Source organism: Ylistrum balloti, unplaced genomic scaffold (assembly GCF_031769215.1).
Source record: "Ylistrum balloti isolate Yb309-2 unplaced genomic scaffold, AGI_CSIRO_Ybal_v1 Utg370790, whole genome shotgun sequence".
In the NCBI taxonomy this organism is placed as follows: domain Eukaryota; kingdom Metazoa; phylum Mollusca; class Bivalvia; order Pectinida; family Pectinidae; genus Ylistrum; species Ylistrum balloti.
Window position 1 is genome coordinate 260801 of NW_026782461.1, and position 13445 is coordinate 274245.

The 13445-nt window shown below is 34.4% G+C and overlaps 1 protein-coding gene across 1 annotated transcript in view; it reads left to right on the forward strand.

The window, feature by feature from the left end:
- LOC132558425 (uncharacterized) overlaps positions 1-13445 on the forward strand; it is a 33892-nt gene that overhangs the window by 9368 nt on the left and 11079 nt on the right. Inside the window, exons 5-18 of the mRNA XM_060222992.1 lie at positions 4398-4472; positions 5404-5497; positions 6259-6492; positions 6787-6945; positions 7302-7413; positions 7767-7901; positions 8056-8163; positions 8908-9014; positions 9262-9470; positions 10005-10170; positions 10574-10858; positions 11385-11586; positions 12037-12179; positions 12898-13074. Of these exons, the coding sequence (XP_060078975.1) occupies positions 4398-4472; positions 5404-5497; positions 6259-6492; positions 6787-6945; positions 7302-7413; positions 7767-7901; positions 8056-8163; positions 8908-9014; positions 9262-9470; positions 10005-10170; positions 10574-10858; positions 11385-11586; positions 12037-12179; positions 12898-13074 (2206 nt within the window). The remainder of the gene's footprint in view (positions 1-4397; positions 4473-5403; positions 5498-6258; positions 6493-6786; positions 6946-7301; positions 7414-7766; positions 7902-8055; positions 8164-8907; positions 9015-9261; positions 9471-10004; positions 10171-10573; positions 10859-11384; positions 11587-12036; positions 12180-12897; positions 13075-13445) is intronic.

Consider the following 13445-nt stretch of genomic DNA (forward strand, 5'->3'; position numbering starts at 1 on the left):
AATGAACAGGACATCACAATAAGCTCAAATATATTCAGTTGTGTTCTTTAATTTTCTAATGATTACTGAACAATGTACTGCATGTATAATTCAAAGTAAAAAAATCCAGAGGTGAAAAATGTTCGAGACAATTAAGATGTTTGCTGTCAAAGAAAAATGGCAAGGTCATGTGATTTATGTTGAACTGTGGGTATAAAGGTGAAGGTTGTGGCACGATGATGTTGGTAAAAGGTGAAGGTCATTAATGACACTAACTATATATGTTTTATAGTTTTTTTAAACAAGGTTTTTAATACCAGTTCTGTGAAGTTGAGAATAAATCTAAATTCAAAAGATCTCAATGTTTCTATGTTTCCCAAATTCCTAAGCATGCAGGGAATTCATTGTCAAACAATGTGATATTCCAGTAAAGTAGAGATATGATTTATAATTTGACTTTGGGACATATATATTGGAGATACAATACAATTGATGATGTTCTATGGTAACCTGATTTATTCTCAGCCTATCAGATAAGGAAGGTTAGGGATGGGTTAACGTGATGTGTATTGGGTTATACTCAGTGAGTGTCTGGTTATACCTGGATGCCAGTGAGACGGGCCTCCTATGGTTTGTAGATGGTGTAACACTGGCGAGGTGGTTAGGGACTAATTGTTACACCTTTGGGACAATAAGGAATTGTTTACAGACAGCTGTAATTCTAGTAAATGGCACATTGTCCTGACAAGTCATTGGCTTCTATATTTCCTATTGTGAATAACTTTAATAATTGTGAGAATATTTATATTATTCTATATACCTTAAAACATGTACATTGATTTTTTTTTTCAAACAAAAATGATAAACTATAATTGCAAATCAAATTATTAATTTACTCATTGTTTAGTTGGAAATAATAGATATCAATTTTTTTTTAGTAGAAAAACATGATTACTCAGTGTTTTTGCTGTAAAATTTTCTAATCACACTTTACATATAAAATAAATGACTCAAAATTGTATTCATACTGTCATCATATTTTTATTAATTGATAGATGGAGTTTTATCTTTGAAATAATTGTCTAAATTACTATTTTGTTTGTGATTTCACAGCATCATTCTATCGTGTGCCAGGTCACGGTAAATGTATGTAGATTTTTGGTTTGGAGGAGGGGTTAAATTAACACAAGGATATTTCTAATTGTTGATGTTTTTTTCAGTGGATCTTGTATTTGGAAGCTTTAAAGTTATATTATGTAATATGTTGATGAAGTTATAACAGAAGCAAGAGGAACATATGTGGTCTATGTTGGCAAAACTTTGACGGAAACAGACTTAACATGACTAGATAACATGAACAATACTAAGACTGAAAAAATAAATGAATTTTTTTGACAAAACTACAATTGAAACCTTAGTGGATTCTGTTTACAAAACTGCAATTAAAACATTGTTTTGTTTGAAACATAAGTGAATTATGTAGACACTACTTTGACTGAAATATTTGCTTCAACTGAAACACAAGGTGATTATCTAGACACTGTTTTGTCTGAAACATTTGCTTTGACAGAAATATCAGTGGATTCATGGACATGGAAGACTGCATCTGAAACATTACGTGGATTCTGATGACTAAATTCTCTGACTGAAATTTTATTGGATATATGTATGCTATATGTTACAGTGGATCAGGAGGACAGTGATAGTGATGATGATGATGATAGTGACAGTGATAGTAAGGGCTTAAAAGAATATTTATATGTGACAGAGAATCACTTTTTTGGATCCAAATTTTTTTTTTTTTTTTTTCATATTTTCATGTAGATGTATTTTCTTTTGTTTTTACTTTATATGGAAAATAAGATGTCTTAAAACTTGTACAAGTTTTTTTTTTTTATTATTTTCAATGGTGGAAGTTTTTATTTTGGTCAGAAAAGTTTATGCTTGGGTAAAGGGACATATTTTTGCTTATCAAGGGAGATAAGTGAGCTGGAATAAAATACAAAGATAGATTATGTGGTGTATTATCCAGGTGTTGGTTGTCAGTGAGGAACTACAAAGTGTTAACAGGAATAAAGTACTCATATGTGTCAGACAGACAATGCCATGTACGTTTGAGAATGCCTCATTGAATTCAATATAAGAAAATGCACTTCAGACAATTGGCTACTTAAAGATTTAATTATGGTTGACCTTATAAAATGTATTTTGAAGCACAGAGTTAATTTAAGCAAAAAATTTATGGAACATTTTGACATGTTGTAGAATATATGTATTGATAATCCACCTGTTAATGACTTAGGACCTCGTTAGGGGTCAGAGAATTAGACACTGGTCCTTTATAATGTCCATTTACCAGGTCTGACCTCAACCTTATATGTCAGTATTTGACAGTAATTCTGGGATGTGTTTGTACATTCTTACAACAATTGTGTAGTACTGTGGGGCTACTTTATGAACTTTTGAAGTACATTTTTACAGCTTGATACATTGGGAATGTATAATTGCTAGGAATATAGACATGTCAGTGTTTCAATATATACATAATACAATTTGTATTTAATTTGATAAAATGAAAGGTTTTTTTTTGTGCATACACCTTGTATATATCAACCAGGAGTGGACTGTTCAGGTGGCTTATGTAGTTTGACAGTCTAAATATATGATAATTGCATACACAGCCTGGTATAACTAAATTGTGTACATTTAGATAACTGTTTCTTTTTGATCGGTGTTTGTTTAGTATTTTCAAAGAAAGAAAACTGCAATTATTCTTGAAACTGTTTAAAAGATTTAAGGATTAAAATGCCTCCTGGAGGCATGTAACAGATTATCGCTGTTAATGGATCATGATCACACAACATGGCCGACTTTATACACTAGCGAGGATTACAATCTAAAGTACTTTACAAATCGTTTGAAAAGGAAATCAATTGGTTCATGTTCCGTTTAAAAATATTTTTTTTAAATGGCACGTGTATATTATAAGTATGTATAGTTGGTGGTCGATGCTTGTCGTTGGGTAATTGGTTTCATTTTAAATGTACCCATGTCAATATAAAGAATTTTATGTTTACAATTAGCGGGTTTTGATCAATTCACCAATTAGGAGGTAAAGTTTACATACTCCAGATAACATAATCCAATTATAGACCGTAGGACATCAACTGATTCTCGTGAAATAGCCTCAGGGATTTAGCTATTAACGAGTTAATGTTTACTGTTTATTGTTATTAGCATTGCTTTGGCTAATTAAAAATATTCAGAAACCGTGAAGTAAAATAGATACATGTAGTATAATAGATCTAGTATTCAGATTGTTGTATTCAGGTATTAAAATCTTTGGATCAGACTGTCTTTTGTGAAAAAAAAATCATAAATGGTTTCTATTTAGAAGAAGACATAGCTTTATTCTTATTTTTCTGGTCAGATATTTGATGGCAAGCATGATTTCAGAAGCTTTCAGATCTGTCAGTTTAAGTGTTGGATTCAATTCGTATAGCTGATTAAGGTTACAGTTATATATAAATAGCTTTCTCCAGATCAATGTGGCAGTAAGACTAGAGACTGCTGTTAGTTAGGGATAGCTTTTAGAAAAATGTGACAGTAATGGAGACTGCAAGAAATAACTTTCTATCTTTGACAGTCCAGATCAATGATAAATGTGACAGTAAGACTGGAGACTGCTGTTGGTTAGGGTTAGAATTATACAGAAATAACTTTCTCCAAATCATTTTGACAGTCAGACTGGAGACTGCTGTTGGTTAGGGTTAGAATTATACCAAGATAACTTTCTCCAGATAAATGTGACAGTCAGACTGGAGACTGCTGTTGGTTAGGGTTAGAATTATACAGAAATAACTTTCTCCAGATCAATGTGACAGTCAGACTGGAGACTGCTGTTGGTTAGGGTTAGAATTATACCAAGATAACTTTCTCCAGATCATCGTGACAGTAAGACTGGAGACTGCATTTGGTTAGGGTTAGATTGTTAACGTGAAAAAATGCTGTGGTATGTTAGATGGTTTGAGGTTTTTTTGGTGAGTGAGAGAGATGGTGATGGGAGATGTAGGATTTAATGGAGACATATGGTTTAATGTAAGAAAAGGTGAAGGACAAACTATATTGGGTCCTACCAAAGTAATGGAATATTTTGGTAATTGTATATAATTCTATTTCATATTTTGTGATTAAATGAAATTAAAAATGACTGAAGATATGCGATGTTTCATAGTTAGCTCTGATGATTTTTAAATCCACAAATTCTAAAATATGATGTTATTCAGTTTATAGGAATGACATATTTTCACCAAAAAATCATAATGCAACTATTTGAAAACGTTGAATTATTGCAATCGTCACATCATGAAGAATTTGTCTTTATCTACTATTTTGACTCAAAGGGTTGTACATTTCAGCAGCCACAGGTACAAACCAGCCTGTTCCCTATGGTACCACCATTTCTGTGTCCATGGTGTCTTGTGAAACCAAAGGTAGGTAACTAGTTGTACATGTCGACTGTTCACACACAGACTGTTCACACAGACTTCTCACACACAGACTGTTCACACACAGACTGTTCACACACAGACTGTTCACACAGACTTCTCACACACAGACTGTTCACACACAGACTGTTCACACACAGACTGTTCACACACAGACTGTTCACATACTGACTGTTGACACACTGACTGTTCACATGCCGACTGTTCACACACTGACTGTTCACACACTGACTGTTCACACACAGACTAGTCACACACAGACTGTTCACACACTGACTGTTCACACACTAACTGTTCACACACAGAGACTGTTCACACACAGACTGTTCACACACTGACTGTTGACTGTTCACACACAGACTGTTTTCACTGACTGTTCACACACTGACTGTTCACACACAGACTTTTCACAAACTGACTGTTCACAAACTGACTGTTCACACACTGACTGTTAACACACAGACTGTTTACAAACTGACTGTTCACACACAGACTGTTCACAAACTGACTGTTCACAAACTGACTGTTCACACACAGACTGTTCACACACAGACTGTTCACACACTGACTGTTCACACACAGACTGTTCACACACTGACTGTTCACACAGACTTCTCACACACGGACTGTTCACACAGACTTCTCACACACAGACTGTTCACACAGACTTCTCACACACAGACTGTTCACACACTGACTGTTCACACAAACTCTTCACACATTGACTGTAGTGTTTTGTAAATATGAAGATATCCATGGCAATAACTATATAGGTGATAAGAATATTGATATTATATTAATCAGTTCTTAATTTCCTCTCTAACATTGACTCGATAAAATCATCTCAATCAATTTCTAAAGAAAACAATGAACCTACCAATATTTTTTTCTCTCTAAATTCAATTATTGTTTTCAGGTTGGATTGTTAATAAAGGACGCCAAGATGAGATAGATAAAAATACCATCCTTGAATATTGTATACAGATGCTACAGGAGAGTATGAGAGCTACGTAAGTACACTTATGTTCTATAGAATGCACTGGTGGAAACCAAGACAAAATTTTGACAAAAACAGCGCTCATTGGTCAATTCAGGCAACAAGTCCTTGGTTGGGTTTAAGTTGGAAATTTCCTCTTTGTTTACCACGGCAAAGTGTCATATGAAGCATCGACAATAATTAGCGAGTAATTCCATAGTCAAGTTATTGAAAGGCATATGAAATCTGTATGTTTTAAATTCAATAGTGAATTCCTTGTTTAAATAACTTTTCAAATAACTGGCCCAAGTTTAAATCATTGATGTGATGTTGAAAGTAACAGACATGTTTGGTGTCTGCTTGAAGCAATCACATTTGATTTAAACTGTAAATATCCATGAAACAGTAGGTGGAAATGATCCACCAACAAACCAGTATCGTCCTGTTACATGACTACATTGTTGTGATCGTTTAATACATAACGTACATGTGAGTTTTTCTAGAAAAAGTCCCAAAAATCACAATATTGGAAAAGAATGTCCAGTGCTAGATGTAAATATCAATCAATCAAAATGACATAAGTGATAGCCCTGCCCTGTCATATTTTTGAAGCAAGGTTTAGGGGAGGGTAGAATAACTATGATAGGCAATCCAGTCTATACATCTACTGGCTTTTCTATTTGGTCATTTAATACAATTGGCTATTGGTCTAAACTTATGAAAATGGTGTATTGATAAGTTGTGTAAAAATGCAACTATTCTTGAGTTTTCATAACTAATTCAATCTTACTACAGAAAGGAACAGCACCTCAAGGATATAGATAATGGTTATGATAGAGAAGTTCAGGTACGATACTACGGTGATGCGAAAAAAGAGGCTATGTTAAAGTACAGAAGGTCACCACTAAAAACTACTGTAAAACCAATCCACAAGGGAGGTAAGCCACGGATTCCCCCAGTATTTGATGAACGACATGAAGGGAAGGACCTATTGCAGGCGACACACCAGGATGGCTCTAGTGTTGTGTAGTATCCTTTTTACAGTGCCATATGACAAATACACAAAAGATTCCTTCCATTTTCCTTTTGATCTTTTCCCATTTACAGACAATGTTAGGATGAGCAGACATGATAATGAGTGACAAGATTTCAAAGAAAAAAGGTTGATATTTGAATGTAAACAGTTTGTTTTATTTTTGGAGATGTCTTGATATTTCTAATTATTTTTCATGTAGAGATGACTTTGAAAGATGTAATTTTTTTTGTAGACTTATATAATTTTTTATTGACAAATCCCTGTATAAATGACCTTGACCTTTGAAGCTACCCATCAGGTTATAAGGCTATAGTCTACACAGCTGCAGGCTTTGGACGACCAGGACATTACCTGCTGGCATACGATGATGGACCAGATTCGAAAATGCTGGCCTGCTTCACTCCAAGTGGCAAAGGAGTGTGTTATGGTGAAAATGGAGTAATTCGGTGAGTTGTAATGATGAGAAGATCTTTCTCGATAAAAAAAGATTAAAAAAACAGATTTCACATCAGTAAGTAAATACAAAAATGTACATGAAATTTCAAAAGCTCTTCTTTGTTAGAGTGTTTTCGGTATATCATTTTCATGTTTAATCACTTAAATTAATTTGCAGAATTTCATTTCTTATACAAATAACGATTCAAGATCATTTGTGTGAATATGATCCAACATATGTGGGCAGTGACCTGGTCAAAGTTATACAACAAATACAGGCACAGTTAACTTCTCTAAGCAGTTGATTTATAGCTATTAAGCAGTGAGTAGATCATGTTTATTTTTCAATGTTCTATAATTGTTACAGAGTGTTGGTAACTGAGAAAGGTGGTCATGAGGCCCTAGATGATGGGACCGTTATCAGGAAATGGAAATGGCCGACTACTACAATGAAAACGTTTGCTCCAGTCACATTCCAGGTACAGGTTTCATCAACTTCTGATAGCCTTTATCAGTAAACAGACTTTAATCAATTTTTTCTACACTTGTACGCAGCTGACGATTTCCGTGAATCTAGAATGTTGGAAGTTTTGAGAAATTGCTTTCAAACTTAAACAAGTAGTTAGAAGTTCATGAAGAATGATGAATCAGACTTTCTCCTTGTAATTTTTTTTTTAAATATTACATTCCATAATAAAAATATCACATTAATTTAAAAAAAAAAAATTATGTTTTGATGATGAACACGTCATTGATTATTGAAATGCTCGACTATGAACATATGTCATTAATTATTGAAATGATGTAACCAGATTATTTTTGTTGTTCACAGATGAACAGTTCCCTGTTGTTCAGGTGCTCTGGTCAACAGATAATGTCCATTGTATTTAATTGCAATAAGGAGGTGTCACGATTCTCCCTGTGTGCTACTCCTGGAGCTGTTGAATACAAACCAGGAGATGAAAATGTGAGAACTTTTTAATTTTTATACTTTCATCATTTTCACTATACATGAAAGTTACCTGTGCATACAAATCAATTTAAAAACTGATTTCATGTGATTTTGTTCTGCAGAAATCCTTATTTTGGTTAATTTATCTAATTAATTTATTTCACATCAGGAACAACTGCTGACTGCGTCTTTCCCCTTTTCATCTCGAGCTGCCAAAGATCTGATGAGGTTGTTTGCACCAAAACCCAGTAGGAAAAGTAAAAACCAAAAGAAGAAGGTAAGAGAGTAACCTTACAGTATAGTTTTAATGGTCATTGAAAATAGATTACATGTCATTTCATCCTTTTCCTCAGAATATATATACAGAGTTACCTCCCCTTCTATACATAAACTAGATACTGAGATGAAGTTTAATCTCTCATGCTAGAAGTTAGGTTTGTATTTGTAATGCCTTAAATTTGGCAGATTTTAGAGTTTATATAATAAAACATCTGACTATAAATTCTATTTAATAACAATTCCAGCTATTGTTACAATCAGTCATATTTTACTGTTGTCCAAATATATTTTGTTAATAATATAACATTGCCAAGATTTTTAGATTCATTAAAGTTTGATGGATTTAGTGTGAAAATCTTTGGCCTGTACCTTACCGTATTTCACCGCAAATAAGCCCCCTCCCGCAATTGTCTTAGGGTTATTTTTGATGACAGATAGGCCAAGTTATCATTCCGTATGACGAAAAATCCAAGATGGCAGACACACGTACATCTCGTGAACAGGGGGATTGCCTGCAAATAAGCCCCCTCCCCTCTTTTGACAAGCCTTTTTGAACTGGGTGGGGGGGCTTATTTGCGGTAAAATACGGTACATATTGTGTCCCTCATACTTATTGAGGAGCGAGACAACCATCCAGCACAGACCATAAAAATTTGACTTCTTTATTTATACAATAGATATCTATATGTATGTTCTTCTAACAAGTTACAATTGACAGATGTTATTTGGTCATGTCTCATAGCACCATGGTCGCAGTCATCACCCAGAAATCCAGAAACTCCTGGAATTTTCAATGCAATATGATGCTGAAAATGACAAGGATCTGGCCAAACTACAGCGAAAAGCCAAGTAAGTTTTAAATTCTTCACATTGTATTAATATACAGAATTTTATAGAAGATCTGTAAAGAAATTTGTCATTCATTTTAAAATGTAATTTATTGATTTAATACTGTTAGAAGGATTTAGTCCCAGAAGTAACAAGTAAAATATTTCTGATTGATAACAAGGGCAAGTATGTTGCTCCTATTGTCATGACTACTGAGTTCATATCTATAAGTGGTAGTATGACTTACCTGTAAACTCTATTTTTGCAGAGTTCTTGTGGAGGAATGGATGGAACACTATCGTTTGGCAGTGGGTCTTACTTCTCCGTACATCAGCGCCATGAGAGAATGCCCAGAATACAGTGTAAGAAATAGGGCAATCAAGTCTGCACAACTGTCTGAAAATGCACAGCTGTTGCGCCGAGCTGACATGGAAATGGTCAGTCCAAACCATGGTCGAGTACCTTCCGCTCCGCTTGGTTAGTATTGCTTTTATATGAACTATATATATATATATATATATATTATATAGATGTACTGGTAGACTACTTTCCTCAGAGTGTGACATGCATTTATTTTTGTTGCTATCGCATATAGGCTCAATGCCTAGAGTGCAAAATATAACGAGATTGATATAAAACATTTTTGAAGTTTTAATCACCACCTTCTATAAACTATAAAACATTTTTGGATGATTTTTTGTCCGTTATAAACGGCCTTTGGCAGTCATTGGCTGAAGAGATTATCGAGACACCTCCCTCTATTTAGATTTATAACTTTGTATTTTTTTTATGTTCTATGTATGTGATGTCATTTATGTAATATTTGTGTCTTGATAAAGGGGCAAGTTGCCTTGAAATTTTAACAATTGGCTTGTCCGTAATGTCACTATTACTTCATTGATATATTATATATTATACATATGATTATATATGGGTATGAAAATTTTCTTTTTATTTTATTGTAATTTATTTATCTATTCATTTATCTATTTATTTATCAATTTTTGACAGTGAAATCAAGAAGTAAATCAGCAAAGAGTCTAGATGAGGAATTTGAAGTTATTGAGAGTCGAAAGAAAAGCGCAGCACCATCCAATGTTAAGTTTGAGGATGATGCTACAGAGGCTGGGGGTGATGTTTCCCCAACAGCCATCGCCATGTTTGAAAGACTTGCACAGTATGTACAGTAACTTACTGTATGTCTATCCAGCTATATGTTTTCACTATTGATTAAATACCAACACTAAATGAGCTTCTTTGCAAGTCTAAAATAAACTGTTTCCTACAGAATAAACATACTAAATGAGGGACATTTTCAATCAAAGTTTTTCCATAGTCGCATAATTGGTCTTTACATCAAGATTTCATTATATATGCCAACATATCTATACTTCATGGGAGATTAACTAACAGATGTCCTGTAAATAACCCCACCCCTGATTTTAAGTTAGAGATAATGTGTTGAAACCCTAAAGTTTATTTTTCATTTTTTTTTTTTTTTTTGTAAATTAATTACAGTTTTATTGTAATGTTGAAAATGCGTTAAAATTTTTTAAATCAAATTCTTTTCTAATTTTCAGTTCTGCAGGCAAACGTTCATCGAGAGGCACAAGGACACCTATATCCAGTGCACCCTTGTCGCGACAATACACAATTGCGACTACCAACCCTAACAACGAGCTGATGTCCATGATGAAGAGTCCATGTCCTATAGCTATACGTCAGGCTATGCTCGGGCTGGAACGACCCATCTGTCGTTGTAGTCGTCACGCTGTTCCACAGATAATGGACCTTGAGTACGATACCTTCATCCAGACGGAGGTGCCAGATTCCCAGATCATAGTCATTGAAGTGATCTCCTCTATGTGAGTTTATTTTTGTCTATGAAATTCCAGCACATCCTTGTTATTTTTAGATTTTAAAATTTGAAATAAAGAATAGTTTTGTATACATCTCATAAGCAATGGAATAGTATTATTTTATCACATACACCTTCAATCAAGCAGATCATCCAACCAGAGCTAGGTCTGGCTGTTTGTAACGTCAGTTCCGAGATAGTGGAGCAATGTCTTGATTTCTCTCCTAGTGAAGTCACATATTCTATACAAGTATAACTTTACCGAAATATGTTTCAAATGGAATGATAAACGTAATGTACAGAACGAAATTGATTCAATTAAATCTATGTCCAAATATTCATGTCCCAAGCATAGTCAGTTTGAAGAAGTTCCACTGTACCTGTTGATGTGTTCCCATATTTTTGATAAATTGGTTCAAATCTCTGATATTTGTATTTGGTAATTTGTAGTCCTCCATATCTACCTAAATTGTACTAGATCAATATTAATCGTTTATATCGAGATTATGTCAGATGTATGTATTATTCTTCAGATTTCCCTACTCTACCGCGGGAGAGAAAATGGTGGAAGAGATCTACATGAGTTGTAATAGGAACCGTACCAAACCATGTGTTCAATGTCGAGGTGACTTATTCAGACTCCTACAGTACGACATCACAACTGCTGCCGAGGGATCTGACCATACTCAGCCTCTTCTTCTCACCAGACACAATGTTGTCCCTGGCATGTTTCTGGTAAGTAATGACCAGCCCCTCCTCCTCACCAGACACAATGTCATCCTTGCAGCATTATAATTAAGGGTCCTTTTTTTTCTCCTTTGACATTTTGAATTTTAATAGTTTTTTAAATAATCAAGACTTTTCTAGATCAATATTATTTCTGTTCTATCTGTTTTTGTGATTGTGTTTCATCCTCAACAGTAGTGAAAAAAAAAAGAATCTGCGGAAAATGAGAACTTGTACACTGAACTACATCAAACATTTTCATGGATGAGTCACACACTATTTGTAATGAGTCACTATTTCTGGTGAGTCAAACTATTTCTGGTGAGTCACACTATTTCTGATGAGTCACACTATTTCTGGTGAGTCACACTATTTCTGATGAGTAACACTATTTCTGGGAAGTCACATGACATGTTCTGTTTTACACTGCTGTAAGATTTTAAAACTTTTGTGTTACAGATGTACCTCAATGGGAAACTACTTTTCTGTGATCACATTTTCAATGGTTATGGAAATGCAAGAAAAGACTTCAGGAAACAGATTATGAAATCCCGTGTTCAGGCTATGCAAGGTTTTTCCCTGCCAAGGGATTTCAGATTCAGGTATATTAAAGTTTCAATATTTAAAAAATTACATTTTCAAATTTTGTGTGAAATCACATTCTGTGTTATTGCTTAAGGACTTTAGTCTCATTTTCTAAACATCATCATGATTTCCAGACTGAGCTTAGAATATCAGAAATACCATTTGACATTGATATAGATCAGCTTTGTTTTCCAATCATGACAGCCGTTACTTTTGGAAAATAAAGAAACCTCGTTTGTTATCATATAAGCTATATAGTTCACAGAGTCTTGTATAGTTGTTTAAAGTTAGACTTAATATCAGACAAAACAGAAAGGCATTGATCAAAGTATGTAACTATTATGTGCGTCAAAATTACCGAAGTGCAATGAAAAGGGAAGTAACTCTTATAGCCAGAAAACTGCCTGCTTATTGCACAAACTGAGTGAAACATGTATTCACACTTATAATTTATAGACGTTAGACATGAAATATTGTGTTTTGTTTGTATTAGGATATGTTAAGATAAACTTTCTCAAAAACTGAATATTGCAAAAATTGATTTTGAGCTTCACAAGTTCAGTTTTGTCAACTTTTTCCATTGATATAGGGTTTTAAATCTCAAGGTTTAGTATTATGGACTTATAATCTATTAATGGTCAGTTTGTCAATTAAGACCTGTTCAAATTACATACCTGGGTTAACAAGCTACATTTGTCTGTGCAGTATGTATACGTAACCTGCTTACATTTTCAGTCCAACTCGGGGTCGCAGTGGGATGCGTTCGGCGTGGGGTGGAGAAATCGGTGGAGCTGGTGTGGACAAGTTCGGTCACCCTGGAACAGGAACATCTCTGGACAGTGCTTTAGTGCCAATCAAACGGCCAGGCTCCTCTTCAGCAGATAGTGGCCAGGACATGTTAGACCAAGTCAAGTGAGTACATTCACAATTGTGACCTTGACCTGGAGTGGGCGGAGTCAGCAAGGAATAATTTTACAACTTCACAGGAAGTGTCCCATAGAGAGGAGGGGTGGCAAAACAGAATGTTTTGGTTTTTTATTCACACATTTTAATTTCTGATGAGTTAAGAAAGAGAACAGGATTAATCAGTTATGACATATCTGGGCTGAGGAAAGCGGGAGACTTCACAAACTTTTTGTTCTATCATGAAAAAAAAACAGGAGGTTTATAACACAACATTATCTGATGGGACAACATTATTGTTATAAAATTTGGGGTGTTGGAAAAGAGTGTGACACTTTGGAGGTTAGCATGGGGCTGACTTTTTACAGAACAAAACAATG